The sequence below is a fragment of the Myotis nattereri genome (genome assembly GCF_964212035.1).
Source record: "Myotis nattereri genome assembly, chromosome: 4".
NCBI classification, from domain to species: domain Eukaryota; kingdom Metazoa; phylum Chordata; class Mammalia; order Chiroptera; family Vespertilionidae; genus Myotis; species Myotis nattereri.
In genome coordinates this window covers 102,859,188-102,879,522 of record NC_138079.1, presented here as the reverse complement: position 1 = coordinate 102,879,522, position 20,335 = coordinate 102,859,188, and the positions used below count along the sequence as shown (strand labels likewise).

General features: G+C 55.1%; 1 protein-coding gene across 4 annotated transcripts in view; it reads right to left on the bottom strand.

Annotated features, from left to right (window-relative positions):
- Positions 1-1,036: 1,036 nt before the first annotated feature.
- LMF1 (lipase maturation factor 1) overlaps positions 1,037-20,335 on the bottom strand; it is a 114,896-nt gene continuing 95,597 nt past the window's right edge. For all 4 annotated transcript variants that reach the window (XM_081089524.1, XM_081089527.1, XM_081089526.1 and 1 more), the window contains 5 exons: positions 4,076-4,259; positions 3,542-3,695; positions 3,064-3,247; positions 1,719-1,831; positions 1,037-1,260 (listed from right to left, as the gene is read on the bottom strand). In XM_081089524.1, coding sequence (XP_080945650.1) covers positions 1,086-1,260; positions 1,719-1,831; positions 3,064-3,247; positions 3,542-3,695; positions 4,076-4,259 — 810 coding nt within the window. In that variant the 3' untranslated portion in view covers positions 1,037-1,085. The remainder of the gene's footprint in view (positions 1,261-1,718; positions 1,832-3,063; positions 3,248-3,541; positions 3,696-4,075; positions 4,260-20,335) is intronic.

Genomic DNA, 20,335 nt, shown 5'->3' with positions numbered 1-20,335 from the left:
CAGCCTCTTGGCCGGCACCACCTCTCCGGGGCTCCCCACAGTATGGCCAGTGCCCTGGATTGGGGGGGGGGTGGCGGGAGGAAGGGGAGAAGGGAGGGCTGGCAGCATCCCCCTGGCCTCTGTGCCCTGGCTGAGCGGGGCTGGGGTGGCACCACTGGGTGCCAGCTTATTTGTCTGGCAGGACCCTACCCTGTTCACTCACAACTCACGACAGGCAGCAAAGATCCTGGGCTGCACCCAGTTCTCACTGCCACGGGGTCCTCGATTGCCAAGCAAAACATAATCAGTCCACTAACTTCTGACAACTAGGCCTCAGAATTGCACCGTGGGGACCCTGCCACCCCAGCACCCAGGCTGGGGCTGACGGCTCTGCTGTCCCCCCACCCGCCGGTCAGCAGCAGGAGGCGCCAGGGTGTGTGGCTGTGGAGACGCAGTCACAGGGGAGCATGAGGATGCGCTCGCTCACCGGATGGGGTGGGGGACAAAGGGCTTCTGGACGCTGGTCACTGGGGAGGAAGGCAGGGCCCAGACCAGCCTTGAGGGGTGCGTGTGGAGCCTGGGGGGGTTCTGAGGAGGGTGGGCATGAGGGGGGATTGGGAGTCTTGGCTTCTCCGCCTCAGTCTGTTCTGGATGTGGTGGGAGCCCACCCCGGGGGCGGTGGAGGAGAGGCAGGGAGTGAGGACTTCCTCACAGCCACACCAGGTACACAACAGGGGCTTGGCCACTGGGGGTAAGGGCCTGGCTGTGGACCGGCACCCCAGGTGCCTAGGACCCGGAGGGAGACCCCTGGCCAGGCCATGGCCAATGGAGGAACCGAGGCTCCGTGTAGTGGGTGCTGGTGGTCCTGGACCCACCACAGCTCCCTTGGACGCCCATGGCTGGGGGCCTGGTGACCAGGGAGGTGACCAGGGTGCCTGGGAACCCCCTGTGAGGGATAAGGAAAGCACAGATGGCCACCCGCAACCCCAGCACCTCCCCCAATGCCACCCCCTGGTTTATTTTCCTGGACATCTGGGTGCAGGTGGCGGTGCAGGGGTGCTAATGTCTTCCCACTTTATTTCTTGGTGGACAGGCCCTGGGTCCCTCTATTCCGGTGCTGGGTACGGCCACTCCCGTGACATGAAGTAGCCCTTCAGGTTCCGGAGGCTGAGTGGAGGGAAGTAGGGGCCGATCCTCTTCCGGATCCACCACTTGCCGTCTGCGGCGTGCAGGCCCCCGGGGCGGCTGAACTTGTACCTGTAGTGCTCGCCCCTGACCCACCTGCGGGGAGGGGAGCGTCAGCCTGCAGCTCCGCCCAGCGCAGCAGTCCCCAGGGGGCCCAGGTTCGCCCTTCAGGAGGGGCTGTGTGTCTGTCCAGGGGCTCCCTGGTGGGGAGAGGCTGCTCAGGGAGCCAGAGGAGCCCCCATCACAACCAGGCCCTGGACCAGGGGCCGTGTTTAGCCTCCAGGAAGGCTGAGTGCTGGGCGGCAGCTTCCAGAGCCACCAGGATGGAGGCTGGGACTCGCTATAGGAGGCCACCCCCTCCCCCGGAAGCGGGGGTCCTTTCAGCAGGTGAGCGGTGCTGGGGGAAGGGGGTTGCCTGAGCGCCTATGGGTCTCTGCACCTGGCACATTTCCAGGGGTGGGGCCTGGCCCCAGAGCACATACTGCATTTGGGGGAGTAGCGCTGAGAGGCAGTAGGCACTGTGGGTGGGGGTCCCGTCTGGGAGAGATTCTTACCTGGGGGGGGCCTTGTCCGCAAAGGGGTTAAAGGCCAGCAGGGACAGGACCTCGGCGTCGTTGGCCAGGAGCCTGCCCGCCAGGTGGATGACCCACTCGTGCTGCTCGTAGGTCTGGGGGCAAGAAGAGGAGGGGTGCTTGGGCCGCTGCCCCTGGGTCGGCACTGGGCGCCCGCAGGACCAGCCACCAGCCTGAGCCCTGTTGTGGGCAGGCACTGGGGGCGTGTGGCACCCAAGAACCCTCAGGAGAGGGCATGCTCCTGCTCCCTCCCACCCTCCAGAGGGCCCTGGCCGGTCGGTCACTCCATCAGGCTGTTGTCCTGGGTGTGTCTCACTGCAGGGTGGTCAGTGGCTGCCCTGGGCCCACACCCCATTGCTTTGGCTTAGGTTCCCCCACAGAGGGGCTGCCAGCTTCTGTTCTCATCCGTCAGCCGGCTGTGTGTGAGCCGTTCCTTCGTGTGCCGGTCCCCTGCCCCGTCCTGTGCTTGAGTAACTCGGATGCAGCAGGCACAGGCCCAGCCAGACCAGCTCACCTCTGGGCTTTGCCACCTGGGAGCTCTGGGCTGTCACCTGGGCGAGACGGGTCAGAGGAGATGCGGCTCCTCCAGGCTCTCTGGCCTGAGCTAACGCCTGTCTTGTCTTTTGTGGTGAAGGCGCTCTGAGAAGCCGGCTGTGGCGCCTGGTCCTTGTGCAAGGGCATCTGAGAGAGGCCCTGGGGACCCGTGCCTAGGGGACCACCGCTGTGCAGAGGCAGGGCCTGCGTGTGCAGCAGAACTCAGGGAGAGACCGGAAGGAAGCCTGGCCTCTGACTCCCGCGCAGCCAGATGCTTGCCCGGGTCCGGGCTGCTCAGGGGGAAGACCCTGCCCCAGGAGGGTGGGAGCCGGGAGCGTGTTGTACGTGCTACCGCCTGGCCTCAGGCCCGGGCCCCGATCTCAGGGCTGACAGCGAGGTGGGCCCTGCCTCTGGGGCTGGGGTGGGGAGTGGATGAAGCTGCTCCATAGTTGACGCCACACCAGGAATCCAGCCCAACCTCCCATGTCCCCACAGGCCCAGGTGGGTGGTGTAAGGCTGGTCAGAGTCGGGGCTGCAGGGGCACCCATGGCTGAGTGTGAGAGGTCGGTCTATGACACTGCTTCCAGCGGGGTCTGATATCCCCCCACCTGCCCTGTAGGGGCCCGTGTACCCATGGAGGGCCCAGCCTGCTGACACCTCCATTATAGCCTCTGAGACTCTACGGGAGGGCACATAGCCTTGGGGACGCTGGAGTGACCGGAGCCTGAGTCCACAATGAGCACTGGACATGGGCACTTGGGGGAGATGGTGGAGCGGGAGGAGAGGGCCTTACCTGGAAGGCTGCGAACCACATGAGCCAGTCGAGGCGGTGGTGGTAGGGGGAGATGAGGCATGGCCGTCTCCTCAGGTCACCCGGCTTGCACTTGAACTCGTAGTCCTCCCACACAGCGTCTGGAGCGCTGGCGTTGGGGCTGGCCGTGCCCTGCAGGATGACCTCTGTTCGCTCCCTGGTGATGCTGTCGGGGAGACCAAGTCAGGGCGGGTGGGGCTCTGTGTAATTGCAGGCGGCGGCTGCCTCTACACCCAGAGCAGACCGGGGGGGCTGGAGCTGTGGACCGAGCAGGAGCAGGTGGGGGCTGGCCTCGGGGGAGGGAGAGCAGACCCCTCAACCCCACCCTGGCCAAGAGTGCCCACCTGGCTGGTCAGGGCCGGGCCTCCCTGACCAGGGGTCTCCCATGTGTGGATGGAGAGGAGAGACCACACCCAGGCCGGACAGGCAGCCGAGACGGCCCCCCAGGCATGCACAGTACCTTCCGAAGGCTCCGTATGTGTTGACGATCCTGAGGGGGTTGAAGGAGCTGTTCATGACCTGCTTGGGGCTCAGCAAGTTGAGGACCACGGGGATGCTGAGCCAGGCGACCAGGACACCCAGTGCCAGGTTGGCCGCCTGCCGCACCATGCAGCCTGGGCTCGGAGAGAGGGACAGTGGGTAAGCTTCTGCCCCCTGGGCCGGGGCCCCAACCACAGGGAGGAGCTGAGGCTGTCCCCTGCCCCGTCAGTGGGCCCTCCAGACCCTGGCCTCTGTCCGGCCCCTCTGGGCTCACAGAAGCTGAGGGTGGTGCTGCTGGCCCCCCGCCTGGGAGTCTGGGAAGGGCCTCTGCCCACAGCTCCCATCTCCCCCAGCCAAGGACACTTTCTGAGGCTGATGTGGAAACTGAGTCATGACAACTGCCCTCGTGGGGAGGGCCTGGAGTCGCTCAGTAAGAATGGCCAGCACCTCTGGGGACCGGCTATGCTGGGTCGGGAATAAAGGCCTCTGTCCACGTCCCCAGGAGTCCACCCACCGTACGTCGGCGTGGGCCCGGCCTCCCGGGCTTCCTCCTTCTGCATCTTGAGGACTCGGTCCTTGAGGCTGCCAGGCCCGGAGGGAAATAAGAACCCCAGGGTGGCGTCATCGAAGCAGGCGATGCTGGGCACGATGGTCAGCCAGTTCAGGAAGCTCAGGTTCCCACTGACGATGAGGACCACCTGAGGGACGGAGCAGTGCCTCAGCCCCAGCTGAGCGAGACCGAGGACAGCTGCCCTGCCTTGTGCTGGCGGCAGCCTGGCTGTGCCCTCCAGCCGCCTGTGCCCCACCGACTCCACCAGGACCCAGCAACTCACAGAGTCCCAGCAACCCAGAGGTGCTGGGGCGGAGGGGTCCCAGTTTCTTCCCGGAAGCACACGTGGGTGCCTATGCTATTTCCCAAGAGACCAGCGTGGCAGGCGGCCATGGTCCTGGCCCTGCTCCCCCGCAACGGGCTGCACACCTGGCCTCCCTAGCCCTCTGGCCCGAGGATGACCATGCCCCAAACGACCATGAAGGCAGACCCTTCCCAGCGCCTCCAGCGAGGGCCGTCTGCTGACACCTCCATGCCAGCCTCTGGGACTCTACTTGAGGCCACAGCCACGGCCGCCCAGATGTCTGACCTCCAGGACTGCGCAGTCACGCATCTGTATTGTTTGATGCTGTGGTTTGTGTTTGGTGCAGTTGCCACAGTGATAATTAATCAATACAGGCTCAGGGTAGGGCCCCACAGCCTGTGCTCCTCCCCAGGGAGGGGCTCTGACGTCAGGACTGTGCCTGGGTCATGTGGGAGGTGGGTGGGGTTCGCTGTGCTCCCTATCAGGGTTGGGGGAAGTGGGGGTGCACTCGCCTATCTGCAGCCTTGTCCTCCACAGCCTGGTGACCATGTGCAGGGCCTGGGCACCCTGGGATGGGTGTGGCAGGCTCCTAGCGGGCTGTGAGTTGCGCTGCCCTTGGACATGGCTTAGATGGAGCCCAACTTCCTGTACTTTCCCAGTGGCCACAGGAAAGGGCCAGGCCTGGGCTGTCTGCTGGGCAGCCGTCGGAGAGGGGGGTCACTGCTCCTCCCCAGAGGCCTCGTGCTGCCCAGCTGCATCTGATGCCAGCTCCGTGGTGAACCTGGATGACGCAAGGTCCAGGAAGCCCAAATATGCTTGGGGAGAAACTGGCATGTCCCCTAAATTCCACTGAAATGGTGACCAGGGAGGTGAGGCTGCTCTGTGTCCCGGACCCGCGGGTTCATCTCCCTGGCATGGCACTAACTCAGTGACCCAGAGGCTTTCCAATCAGAACCACCCCAAAAGCCTGAGGCTCCTGCCCAAGAACTAAAGGGTCATGAATGGATGAGGTGCTGACAGCACGGGGTTTCCCCACGCCCAGCTGTCACAAGGCCGCATCCTGGAGCGCCTCCCAGCCAGAACTCCCGGAAGTTCCTCCTGCAAGAGCTGTCTTGAAGAGAGCACCTTTGTATGCCCTGTTGCTGGGCGGTGGGGAGTAGGGAGTGTGAATGGTCTTCACTTGAGGGCATCCCACACCCCTCAGAGGGGCACATGCGGGTGTCTTCCTGTCTTGACTGCCGTGAGTCAAGTCTACATGAATATTTATGCAGAAGTGTTGGCAAGTTTGGGGTCATGTGGCAGTCTGACGCCTGAGCCCTGCCCTCTGCCTGGGACTGTGACAGAAGCTGGCTGATCTTACCTGCTGTTTCCTGTTGGCAGTGACCTTGAGAGTCTCCGCCTGTGCTCGCTGGCCTTCACATGTTCTCTGTGAAGTGCTTGTTGAAGTTTCTCCCCATTTAAAAAACAAACAACTGGCCGATTCCTTGGGCCGTAGGGGTCCTCTGTCCGATGTGCTATATTGTGACTGTTCTCTGCCAGCTGGTGTGGCTGCCCTTTTATTTTCGTTATGGTATCTTTGGAAGAGGTTGATGTTTTACTTTTTTGTGAAGTCCAAGTTACCAATTTTTAAAAAACTTTACAGTTAGTGCTTTTGTGTCCCACCTAAGAAATGTTGGCCTACCCCAAGGTTACAAAGATCTTCTAAAAGGTTCATAGGTGGAGCTCTGATCCATTAACAAAAAATCCTCACCTGAGGATATGTTTGATTTTAGAGAGAGAGGAAGGGAGAGAGAAACATCAACTGGATGCCTCCCGCACAGGCCCCAACCAGGAACCGAACACACAACCTTACAGTGTACGAGAACGGGCCAACCAAGGGAGCCACCCGGCCAGGCTGGAACTCTGACCCATTTGAGTTGGTTTTCCACGCGTGGTGGGAGGTGAAGTTCAGAACTCCTCTCTCCTGTGGAGACTCAGTATGGATTCAACCCGCCAGCTCCCTTTCAGGCCCAGGAACCGCTCAGGGGGAGAGAAAGTGTGAGGGCGAACACGGCCAGGTCTATAGTGCGAGTCCCAAGTCCGAGGAAGAGCAGGAAAGTGGCTGCGCCTCCCAGGAGTAGCAAGGAGTGGGAGCAGCCAGGACGGGTCAGGAGTCCAGGATGACGGGCTACGGAGGGAGCAGAGTCGGGTGCTGGAGTTGAGGGGTGGACCGTCCACGGTGGGCACACAGTGTTTGCAGGGAGATGAGCTGCCCGGCCTCAGAAAGAGGAAATAAGAGCCTGGAGCTGGAGGAGCCGCAGTGGGCCAGCAACCCACACCCGAAACAACGGACAGACAGGAGCGGAACCGAATGAGAGCACGGGCACGGGTCACGTGAGGAGAGCGGCCAGATGGACACACTTCCGAAGGGGCTTTGAGAAAAGATGAAACAAGAACAAATCAACAGGGAATTTCATGAAGTTCAACGTGTAAATATCCGCACACCGACACAATGAACCCATTTCGAAAGAAACAAGACCCTAACAAGCCAGCAGGCACTAAACAGACAGCCACCGCCGCCCCACCGGTGACTTGACAGGCGAGACTGAATCCCGGAGCGCAGACAGCGGGTCTGTGCTGTCACTGCAGGAACACGCGGAGAGGGAGCAGCCACAGGAGGAGGTGAGATGACGACGCGGGGGTGACGGCTGCCCACCTGCACCAAGGGCACTCCTCCTTGGATGGCAGCAGGGACCTGTCATCTCCGTGTGGCGCAGCCCCAGTCGCCTTAGCCCTTCTCCAAGGCTGAGCGAATCGCGGCTGATGCCCCGCCCCTTACTCTCTGAATGGTAACTAAGGCTGGTCCTGATCCCAGCAGCCTGGAGGAACACGAGGTCACAGACGACGGCCTAATGAGGGTCTGCGGAGGAGCCAGGCTTTCGATGGGTCTTGTCAGTTTTATGGGTCACGATGGAGTTTTATGATGTGTGACATGAGGGACTGGATTCACAGCTCTCCCGGCATTAATCTGGAAAACTAGTTTTCCTGGCTCCGAGCCCAAAAATTATTTCTTCTTCTTCTCTGTCTATATTAATAAACCCCATGCCAGAAACATGGCCTAACCCTAGCCTGTACCTGCTCTGGGCTGGCGAGCTGCTTCCTGAAGTCTGTGGAGCGCCACAGGCTCCCGACAGCTTGGGCATCGGGCGCCGATACTGTGGCTATTGCAGGAATCTTCCACCATGGGGCAAGGTGAGGGGCTGGGACTGAGCCCTTTGGGTGCTGTGGCAGGATGCCCGGAGCCCTGGGGCCACTCCCGCACCAGCCTCTTTCACACTCCCCTTGTGGTCGGTCTGCGCCAAACTCGCCCAGGATGGGACGAGAGCATCCCTCTCACTGGCCCTCCTCCTGTGGGTCCGACCTCCAGTTTTCATCCCCACAGACCTCTCCCAGCTGTGCTGGCGACTTGCGGGGACGATGTCACAGAAGCTCCCCTCTCTGGCATCTTGGCTGCTCATGTGCTAGCTGCCCAGTGGCTCTGCACCTTCTGGTAAATGCCTCACACTGTCGGTGTGGCTCAGAGGACAGTGGGGCTGCTGCATCTGGAGTCCCCTCTCTGTGGCTCAGCCGTGTAGCTAAGGCCCACTGCGCAGTGGGTCAGGACAGGACAGCCACTACCCTGAGGGGCTGCGGTCTGGGGGCACGTGGTGAGAAAGCAACGATGGTCCTTCCTTGCTCAGTTCACAGCTGAGATGGCCGCCAAAGCCAAGGAGACCCAGAGCAGGGCTTCCCTTCCACTAGAAATGCTACACGGATGCCCCTCAGGGCCTCAGTGAAGATGCTGCAAGAGGGAGATGGAGGGCGGACAACCAGCTCCTGCCCTTGGTGCCCAAGGCCTCAGGGAGGCCTGGCTCCAGAAGCTCCCCTCTGGCCCAGCCGGGACACTGTCCTGTGCTGGGAGGGTGACGGGGTACAGGCCTGGGGGAACAACCTCACACCTGCCCTCAGAGCAGGCCCTGCAGGAAGCTGATGGATTCGGGCAGCTGCCCGTCCTCACACTCCCCACCTGCTGAGCCCTCTTGCCCTGTGGCGCCCTGTCCTCTGGGAGAAGTGCACCCACCTCCACCCTGAGGGCTTGCCTGGGCCACACGCCCTCCATCCACGCTTGGCCCACCAGCAGACAGGGCCGCCATGGCCTGGGAGACTCAGCAGGGTGGGCGGGGGGCTGGCTGGGTGCTGACCGCCCGGAGAGCCCCCTGTGGGCTGCTGGCCTGGCCCCTCAGCAGGGCAGGCGGGGGGCTGGCTGGGTGCTGACCGCCCGGAGAGCCCCCTGTGGGCCCGCTGGCCTGGCCCCTCAGCAGGGTGGGCGGGGGGCTGACTGGGTGCTGACCGCCCAGAGAGCCCCCTGTGGGCTGCTGGCCTGGCCCCTCAGCAGGGCGGGTGGGTGGCTGACCGGGTGCTGACCGCCCAGAGAGCCCCCCGTGGGCCGCTGGCCTGGCCCCTCAGCAGGGCGGGCGGGGGGCGGGCTGGGTGCTGACCGCCCAGAGAGCCCCCTGTGGCCCGCTGGCCTGGCCCCTCAGCAGGGCGGGCGGGGGGCGGGCTGGGTGCTGACCGCCCAGAGAGCCCCCTGTGGGCTGCTGGCCTGGCCCCTCAGCACATGCACTGAGGCACAGTCTCGCCTTCTGGCCAATCACGGCTCCTCTGAGACCCAGAAGGCCCGGTGCAGGGAGAGGCGTGCAGAGAAACCCAGGCCGAAACACCGCTGACATGAAAGAACCCTGCTCAGTAAATGGCGCTACTCATCGACACCCGCTGTAGTAGAAGAACTGTAACAAGTGCAGAGCGGAGTGGGAACTGCTGACGTCTGAGCCAGTGGTTCGGAAAGGTGACTTGAGAAATCCCGCCTGAATGGGTGCAGAAACGGAGACCTGATGGGGGAGATGATACAGGTCCAGCCACGTCGCTGGCTTTGTGATCAGCCTTCCAGGAGAAGAATGATGAGAAGAGACAGAACGGAGGTTCCCGACGCAGGAGCCGCCGGCCTCGGGTACAGGGCGGGTCCCAGGAGCGCGACGCGGCCCTCGCGGTCTGGCAGCTTCTCGTTTCCAAGGATGAATCGGAGTAAAAACAATACAAACATTTAGACTGAAAATATAAAAAATGAATAAAAAAGCCAAGACGGAAAACATGGGAAAGGCAGTCCAAGGAGGGTCAAGCCTCTCGCCTGAAAACTGGAAAACAAGGCCCGGAGCAGGGCTGGCGCGCCGGGCGAAGGACCTCGCTCTGTTCTAGGTCTGCCCACGTGCGGGCCCCTGGTGAGGGCACAGACAGGGTCTCGCACAGGCTGCCCACTCGCCTCTTGTGGACGTCGGCTGGGCATGGCGGGCGGGGGCAGGCGCATCTGTGCAGTCATGGGACTTCTTGGCAGCAACGGGAATGTTTGGAAGGATAATCAGGACACAGCCTCCAAGTCTGGCTCCCAGCTGAGAACTGAACAACGTGGCCGTGTCCACCCCGTTCCATCTTTAAACACCTACTACTGGGGACCAGGACCGAGAGGACAGTCCCAGAGACACCCCGCACCAGCGCCCTCTCCCGCGCCTCCATCCTGCCTGCTTCCCGGAAACCACTCGGGGTCACGCTCCCAGGCGTGCACTTCCTTCCACCGTGTGGAGCACAGCTGGTCAGAAAAGGACTCAGGTTGTCCCACAACCACACAGAGGAGCGGCAGCCGTGCACACCACCTCCACCCTCCTTTACCCCCAGAAGCAGGGCCCAAGTCTGTGCCATCCAATTCTGCCCCCTGGCTCTGACTTCACATTCCAGGGATGAGAGTGTTCAAGGTTAAAACTCCACCAGAGATTTCTGCTCCAGGCCAAGAGGGAGGAAGTAGTACTGGAACCTCCGCCGCCAACACAAACAACTGGATACTGAACAAAACAGATGAAGCAACTGTTGTGTGACATGTGGCTTCGGCGCGGCAGGACTCTGACTCGAGAGAGAAGGGAAACAAACAGACCTGTGACGGCCCCAGCGGAGGCGTTCAGCACGCACACAGGAGGGAGCCCGGGAAGGCAGAGCTTGAGGTGGGTAGGTCGAGGGCTGGAGCTCGCGACACAGGAGGCAGCAGGCAAACAGGGAGCTGTAGGAATCAGCGCGTCCCCGTGAGTCTCTGCCAACCACTGTGCTCACAGGCACACAGGAGCCGCCACAGGGCCAGGGAGAGAGCACTGCCCAAAGGGCTGCAGGTGCCCAGGGCACACAGGTGTGGGCGACGTGGAGCTCTGATGAACCCACGGGGAGAGGCCTCGTGGGAAGCCAGCTGTGCAGCAGGGACCCCAGCGCCGTCCTGCGAGCAGGCGGACTGAGCCTGCAGTGAAGGCTGTTTCAGACCCACTCGGAGGATGTGAAGATGGGCGTCAAGAGGGTGAAACTGATCTGCAAGTAAATCAGCTGCTTGTCAGGAGAGAATTCAACACCCAACACAATGGCCAGTATCCAGTCAACAGTTAACAGGTGGGCAAGTCAGTAGCAGCTGGAAGCCACAGCTGGAGAAAAGGACAGGTTCACGAAGCAGAGTCAGAAACAGGAGATGATCTGGAGCAAGCGGATGAGAACGCTAAAACAGCTACCTTCAACAAATTAAAGGACTTAAAAGAAAACATGGTCATAACTAAGAGAAACAGGAACATGATAAAGAAGAAACAAGAAGTAATTCAAGACTTTTTTCTTTTTGAGAGGCACAGAGGGAGAAGGCGCGACACATGGATATGAGAGAGAAGTGTGGGTCAGTTGCCTCTGGTCCACTCCTGACTGGGGACCAAACCTGTAACCTTTCCGGTTACAGGACGATGCTCCAACCAACGGAGCCACCCGGTTAATTCGAGATTTTTAAAGGTAACGTATGAAATGGAGAGGCTTCAGACAAAACTGACACAAAGAAAGAGGTGGCTGAGTGAGAACTTTCTCAACTGCAGCACAGAGTGCACCAGAGCTGAGTGGCCCCTCAGGGACCCGGGGGACACGCACTCTGTTCTAAAACATGTGTGGTTTGTGTCCCAGAAAGGGAAGGCCAGCAGAAACAATAATGAAGACATCATGTCCACACAGCCTCCTAATTTGATGAAAACTATAAATGCAGAGATCAGAGAAGCCTAGGAAACCATGAACAGGACAAACACAGAGAAATTCACACCATGGCACATCAAGTCAAACTGCTGAAAACCAGTAAAAAAGAGAAAGATATGAAGCAGCCAGAGAGGAAGTTGCATGACAAACTAGGACAGAGGACAAGTATTTGGGCAAAAATAACAGACGGGTCTTCACTGAAAGACCCTTAGAAGATGGTGGTGGAAGTAGACATCCATCAGCAGCCTCCACGAAGACACGTTAAAAAACAATGGAACATTCTTCCAGCAGCAGGAACCTGATTTCTGTGGAGACCTGGGTCTGCACAGAGGAAAGCAAGGTGTCGAAAATGGTGAACATGTGGATTACTACTAAATATCTGAAAAAATCTTTAAAATTTTTCCTGAACATAATTATTTATTTAAAAAATCTGTGTATGATGGTTATGGTTGTTGAGAACAATGGTTGTAAAGATTATACTGGCAAGCGAAAACAACCACACAGATGCTGTGTAGCTGTGATCATGGCCTGTGCACTTCTGTGACAGAACTCTCTCCCACAGCCTCGGCCCACGCTGCAGACCTTCTTAAAAACTGTTGCCCGGCCAGTGTGGCTCAGTGGTTGAGTGTCGACCTATGAACCAGGAGGTCACAGTTTGATTCTCTGTCAGGGCATATGCCTGGGTTGTGGGCTCGATCCCCATTGTGGGGAAGGCAGGAGGCAGCTGAAAAATGATTCTCTCTCATCATTGATATTTCCATCTCTCTCTCCCTCTTCCTTCCTCTCTGAAATCAATAGAAATATATTAAAAACAAACAAAAAAACTGTCTTGGACATTTTTAAAGCCCTAGGCAGGTGGTAATTGGACTCAGTGTGTCATATGTCTCTTGCTGAGTGGCCCAGGCCCAGCACAGGTGACAGTCAGCCTTGGTTGCACCCAATCAAAACAGAAAAAAAAGAAAAAAAAAGAGAGAATAGTTCAAGGGACCTCTGGGATAACATCAGACACACCAATATTTGCATCATAGAGGTACCAGAAGGAGAAAAGATAGAGCAAGGGATTGAAAACCTATTTGAAGAAATAGTGATGAAAAACTTCCCTAACCTAGTGAAGGAAATAGACATGCAAGTCCAGGAAACATAGAGACTTGTGTATGATGGTTATGGTTGTTGAAAACAATGCTACTAAACAATGAATGGATTAACAATGAGGTTAAGAAAGAAATCAGAGAGAGTCCCAAATAAGATGAACCCAAAGAGGCCTACACCAAGACACATTATAATAAAAACTAGAGGCCCGGTGCACGAAATTCGTGCACGGGGCGGGGGTGTCCCTCAGCCCAGCCTGTGCCCTCTCGCAGTCCAGAAGCCCTCGGGGGATGTCTGACTGATGGCTTAGTGCTGCTGCGGAGGTGGGAGAGGCTCCTGCCACTGCCGCTGTGCTCACCAGCCGTGAGCCTGGCTTCTGGCTGAGTGGCACTCCCCTTATGGGAAGGCACGGACCACTAGGGGGCAGCTCCTGCATTGAGCGTCTGCCCCCTGGTGGTTAGTGTGCATCATAGTGACTGCTTGTTCCGCTGTTCGGTCGATTTGCATATTAGCCTTTTATTATATAGAATGGCAAAGATTAAAGACAAAGAGAGAATCTTAAAAGCAGCAAGTGAAAAGCAGTTAGATACCTACAAGGAAGTTCTCATAGGACTGTCAGCTTATTTTTCAACAGACAGAGGGTGGCTGAATGGATAAGAAAACAAGATTCATATATATGCCATCTTCAAGAGATCCATTTCAGGTTGAAAGACACACAGACTGAAAGTAAAAACATGTATTTCATACAAATGGAAACAACAACAACAAAAAAGCTGGGATAGCAATACTTCTAACAGACAAAGGAGATTTTAAAACAAAGGGTATAATTAGAGACAAAGAATGATATTGCATAATAATAAAGGGATCAATCCAGCAAGAGGCTATAACCCTTATAAACATTTATAAGGCACCCAAAATAGGAGCATCTAAATACATAAAGCAAATGTTGATGAACATAAAGGGAGGGGGCAACAGTAATACAGGGATAGTAGGGGACTTCAACACTCCATTGACATCAATGGATAGATCATCCAGACTGAAAATCAGCAAGGAAACAGTGGCCTTAAATGACACATTAGACCAGATGGATTTAATTGATATTTTAGAGCATTTCACCCCAAAGCAGCAGAAATATACATTCTTTTCGAGCACACATGGAACATTTTTCAGGACAGACCACATGTTAGTCCACAAAACAAGTTTCAATAAATTTAAAAAGACTGAAATCATATCAAGCATCGTCTTCGATCACAATGGTCTGAAACTAGAAATCAATGACAAGAAAACTGAAAACATGCAAACACATGGAGGCTAAAATACATGCTACTAAACAATGAATGGGTTAACAATGAGGTTAAGAAAGAAAGAAAAAGATGGCTTGAGACAAATGAAAATAAAAACACAGCCAAACCAGTGTGGCTCAGTGGTTGAGCATCAACTGAGGAACTACAAAGTTACCTATTTGATTCCTGGTCAGGGCACATGCCTGGGTTGTGGGCCTGATCCCTAGTAGGGGGCGTGCAGGAGGCAGCCCATCTATGATGTTCTTCTCTTCTTGATGTTTCTATCTCTACATCCTTCTCCCCTCATCTCTCTATAAAAACCAAACCAAATAAAAAACATATTAAAAAAAGAAAATGAAAACACAGTGATCCCAAATGTATGGGACACAGTGAAAACAGGAACATCACAGCATTATAGGCCTATCTCAAGAAACAAGAAACATCTCAAACAATCTAACCTACACCTAAAGGAACTAGAAAAAGAACAAAGCCCAAAGTGAGTAGAAGGAAGGAAATAATACAGATCAGAGCAGAAATAAATGAAATAGAGTCTTAAAAAATTACAAAAGTTTAATGAAACCAAGAGCTGGTTCTTTGAAAAGATAAACAAAATTGATAAACCTTTAACAAGACTCAAAAAAAAGAGGACCCAAAAAAATAAAATCAGAAATGAAAGACGAGAAGAAACAACTGACACCACAGAAATACGAAGGATTATAAGAAAATACTACAGACAATTATATGCCAACAAACTGGACAATCTGGAAGAAATAAATAAATTCCTAGAAACATACAATCTTCCCAGAAGAAAGAGAACATCTGGACAAACTAATAACTACTAATGAAATTGAGTCAATAATTAAAAAACTCCCAACAAAAGTCCTGGGCTGAATGGTTTCACAAGTGAATTTTACCAAATAGTCAAAGAACTAACACCTATCCTTCTCAAACTATTCCAAAAAATTCAAGAGGGAAGGCTTCCAAGCTCATTTTATGAGGCTAGCATTATTATGATTTTAAAACCAGACAAAAACATTACAAAAAACTAAAATTATAGGCAAGTACCCCTGCAAACATAGCTGCAAAAATCTTCAACAAAATATAAACAAACTAAATTCAGCAATACATTAAAAAGATCATATACCATGATCAAATGGGATTTATTCCTGGGGTTCAGGTTGGTTCAATATCCACAAATCAATTAATGTGATACACCATAAACAAAATAAAGGATAAAAATCATATGATCATATCAATAGATGCAGAAAAAGCATCTGACAAAATCTAGCATCCATTTATGATAAAAACTCTCAGCAAAGTGACAAAGAGGGATCATACCATATCTGATAAACCCACAGCTAACATCACACTCAATGGGGAAGAACTAAACGCATTTCCCTTAAGATCAGGAACCAGACAGGAATATCCACTTTCACCACTCTTATTCAACACTAGAGGCCCGGTGCACGAAAATTTGTGCACTGGGGAGGTGGGGGTCCCTCAGCCTGGCTTGTGCCCTCTTGCAGTCCGGGAGCCCTCAGGGGATGTCCGACTGACAGCTTATGTCCCTCTGTGGGATGTCCCTTTGTGGGAGGCAACCAGGTGGGCTGGCTGATCAGGGAATGGCGCCGGCCAGCAAGTGGCCGGCCCCGCCCCCCCATCAGCCCTCTGCCACCGCTCCTCTTACCCCCACTGCCATCCCCTCCCTCTGCCCACTAGCACTCATCTTGGCTGGCCTGCTGACCAGCTCCGCCCCCCCGCTGACTGGTCATTCTGCCATTCGGTCGATTTGCACATTATGCTTTTATTATGTAGGATAGTACTGGAAGTCCTAGCCACAGCAATCAGACAAGAAGAAAAAATAACAGGTATCCAAATTGGAAAGGAAGAAGTAAAACTGTCATTGTAATTTCCATACTACCCAAAGCAACCTATATTCAGTACAACCCCCACTAAGATACCAATGTCATTTTTCACAGAACTAGAACAAATAATCCCAAAATTTATATGGAGCTACAAGACCCCGAGGAGCCACAAAAATCTCGAGAAAGAAGAACAAAGTTGGCCCTAACCGGTTTGGCTCAGTGGAGAGAGTGTCGGCCTGCGGACTGAAAGGTCCTAGGTTCGATTCTGGTCAAGGGCATGTACCTGGGTTGCGGGCACATCCCCAGTGGGGGGTGTGCAGGAGGCAGCTGATCGATGTTTCTCTCTCATCGATGTTTCTAACTCTCTATCCCTCTCCCTTCTTCTCTGTAAAAAATCAATAAAATATATTTAAAAAAAAAAGAAGAAGAACAAAGTTGAAGGCATAATGTTACCTGTTATACTACAAGGCTATAGTAATCAAACCATGTGGTACTGGCATAAAAAAGACACATAGATCAATGGGACAGAATAGAGAGCCCAGAAATAAAGCCACGCTTATATGGTTAAGTAATCTATGACAAAGGATGTAAGAATATACAATGGGGTAAAGACAGTCTCTTCAATAATGGTGTTGGAAACTGGTCAGACATGCAAAAAAATAAAACTAGACTCCTTCTTACACCATGTACAAGAATTAACTCAAAATGGATTAAAGATTTAAATGTAAGACCTGAAACCATAAAACTCCTAGAAGAAAACTTAGGCAGTAAACTCTTTGACATTGCTCTTAGTAATTTTTTTTTTGGACATATCTCCTCAGGTAAGGGAAATAAAACAAAATAAATAAACGAGACTACATCAAACTAAAATGTTTTGCAAAGCAAAGGAAACCATCAACAAAACAGAAACACAACCTACCACATGGGAGAAGATATTGGCCAATGATACATTGATAAGGGGTTAATATCCAAAATTTATACAGAATCCACACAACACCAAAAACCCACAAAAATCCAATTAAAAATGGGCAGAGGAACCAAACAGACATTTCTCCAAAGAGGACATACAGAAGGCCAATAAACAAATGAGAACATGCTCAGCGTCACTAATCATCAGAGAAATGCATACGAAGACCACATACCACCTCACACTTGTCAGAAAGGCTATCATCAACAAAGCAACAAAAAGTTTTGGTGAGGATTTGGAGAAAAGGAAACCCTTGTGCATGGTTGGTCGGATTACAAATTGGTGCAGCCACTATGGAAAACAGTATGGAGGTTCCTCAATAAATTAAAAATAGAACCAACTTATGACTCAGCCATTCCAAGTTTGAGTATAAAAGAAATCTAAAACACTAATTCGAAAAGATACACGAATCCTCATGTTCATTGCTACATACTTTACAATAGCCAAGATACGGAAGCAACCTACGCAGTCCATTAACAGACGACTGGATAAAGAAGATGCGGTACATATATACAATGGAATATAACTTGGTCATAGAAAAAAACAAAATCTTACCATTTACATCAACACAGATGACTTAGAGGATATTATGCTAAGTGAAGTGAATCAGACTGAAAGACAAACACTGTATGGTTTCACTATATATGGAATCTAAAAAAACTCCCAAAACAAATGAAAAAGACATACAGAAAATAAACTGATGGTTACCAGATGGGAGGAAGGGCCGGGAGACTGGGTGAAAAAGGTGACGGGATTAACAAGTATAAATTGGTAGTTACAAACAGTCACGAGGATATGAATTACAGCATAGGGAATATAGTCAGTAATAAAAGTACCAAGGGGGACTCTTGGTGCCCCTATGGTTCGCTGTCCACTCCAGACACGTGAGGGCCATACCCCAGTGGCATGAACAGCGGCCCTGAGATGCCGCCATGGCTCCTGCGATTGGTGATGCTGCAGAGGCTCCAGGGGGCTTTTCCTGGCTTTGATTTGGAACCTGTCATCTGCTAGCTGTAACCCGAGTCTTCCTGGGGGGCAGACAGCCCAGGCTACCCCTGATGCTCCCCAATTCCACCCACCCATGTGAATAGGGGGATCTGGTGGTGGCCAACAGGGCAGGCCTGACCAGGGCCCTCAGTGAGTGACAGACTCCCAGGGGAGGGGGTCGAGCTGCTCAGCACGGGCAGGGGTGGGACCCACGTGCGGTCTTCTTCAGTCTGTGAAAAAAGGAATTGGAAAAACAACCAGCTACCCAACAGCCCCACATAAGCACCAGAGAGCGGTCCATGTCCCTGCAGCCCTGGTGCTTCCAGCCTGGCCGTCTGATGCTGTGGTAGACATCAGCCTGGGCCACCCAGCGAGGCCATGGCCAAGACACCTCCCGGGAGTCAAGCCTTTTTCCTGAGGTTCTGGGTGGCACTGCTGTCCATGTGGCACCACTATCTTGATGGTGGCACCAGTCCAGCTCCTGAAGAGGCCATGTTAGCCCAGCCTCAGCTCTCTGCCGGGGGCCTTCAGCTCTGCTGCAGACCTGGGAGCAGGAGCCGTGTGGAGCCCGCCCTGGGAGGGTCATTTCTCTGTACAGGGGCAGGAGCATCAGCCCACCTGGTGCCTGGCCCACATGGCCATGATCCAGACTGGTCTGGTACAACAGGACCCTCAAGGCCTGACAGGTTTCTCTGGGTGAGAACGCAGGAGTGCACTTCGAAAGGCATGGCCACATGACTCTAATGACCTCTGAGCGGTGCCTGGCCTCCTGGGGTTGCTGTCTTAGTGGGTCCGGGTGGGGTGGCCCCCGCACAAGCATATTTCCAAAGAACTCCCCCGGTTATTCTAACGTGAGTGCAGCTGGGTGGCCCTGACCTAGAGACCTAGGATTCAACAGTTTGGGGATGAAACCCCGTTTCTAATAAAGCAGCAGAACCATGGGGACATCACCTGGCTGTGCGCAGAGCCCTTGTCAGGCACACACCGGCCGTGGGTCCCCATCCGGCCCATCCCCCTTCACCTGCCCCATCCAGCTGGACGGCCCTGTTTTTAAGAGGAAAAATGGAGCCTGGCGTCACGTGCGTGGCCCCAGTGTGCGGAGGGGTCTGCGATCTTTCTTGGCTTTGCTGCAGCGTCTCCTCTGAGGGAAATGACTCCATCACACTGTCCATCTGTGTTTACACTGGTCGGTGGAGCCTTAATTGCACCCTCAGTGCACCATGCAGCCCGTAGGAGACCCGAATGGGGCAGTGGACCAAGGCCTGTGCTGGGGCGGCTGGAGCAGGACCGTGGGCAGGAAGATGAGTGGTGAGCGCTGGAATCTCAGGCCCAGGAGACGCCGCAGCAGATGTTCCAGGATGACACAACACGACCCCGAGGAGGGAGGGATGGGCTTCTGGAACTCCCTGCTGGGCTCTCAGCTTGCACGGCCGTGCAGAGGACACATGCATACTTGCAGGAGACTTCCTGCAACCAGGAGTCCAGGGACAGCTATCCCGAGACCCCAATCTGGGCAAGGAACTCAGGCCGGTGGAGGCAGCTCTCTGTGCCCACAGCCATGGGGATGGCCCACCGTGAGACAGCTCCAGGACTCCAGCCAAAGTCAGAGATTAGAAAGAGCAGGACGTGGTGGGAGGTGAAGGAGAATCTGGCCTGGGATCCAAGAATTTGGTCTGCACTGACCAGGAGCGTTGCCTGGCGAATGCCCGTCCTGTGCTCGGTTGGGCTGCCTGCCCAGCCCCACGGTGGAAGCCGACTGCCCCCCCAGGGTCTCTCCCTCAGGCCTGTGGCTTGGCATTAGAGCAGGGGGCTGAGGCTGGGCTGGTGCACCTCTCTAGCAGACAATGGCCTTGCAGAATCCTCCGGAACAGCTGTGTAAACTCAGCGTGGGAGGAGGTGAGGTGCTCATATCCTCAATCCTCTCCCAAAGGACTGGACGGAAACAAACAGAACCAGAAACGCCTCTTGGGGTCTCAGGCAGAGACCGGAGCTTGGCCCCTGTCAGGGTCCCTCATAAACCCATGTGGTGCACCTAACACAGGCCACTCCCCGAAGTGACTGACACGCCCAGGCCGGTGCAGCAGCCCCATGGAGAGCTGAACACCTGCCAGGAGCCTGCAGCCTGTGGCCCCCAACCTGAGACCCCACACTGCCTGCCAGGGGCTGGACACGCTGCAGCTGCGCCAGCTGGCCATTCGTCCTCTCTGCTCTGGACACCTTAGGCCTGACTCCTGAAGGCGCGACAGACCAGACTCGGAGAAGAGCCCCAGCTCTGGGGTTCTCCTGCCTTGTCCTGGGCAGGGCGTGGGGCTGGAGAGGACAACACGGGGGCATGCTTGGACCAGGGGCTCCCAGGACCTTCAGGGGGTGGAAGGCAAATATGCGGGCTGGTCTTCTGGGATAATGTCCAGAGCGGTGGGTCGGTAGCAAGGCCCTTCAAGGTCTGCTCTGGCCCTCTCCTGCCCAGTGCTTCTGGGCCACTATGGTCCACCACTGTCCACCCGGGCGATAGAACCCAGAACTGAGTCAAGACCCAGCCATTTGGCCTGAGGCTGCTGGGAGTCATTTATACCTGAGCCCTGGGGCCACCACCCATCCCCCTTCCCCGCCTGGGTGTCGGGT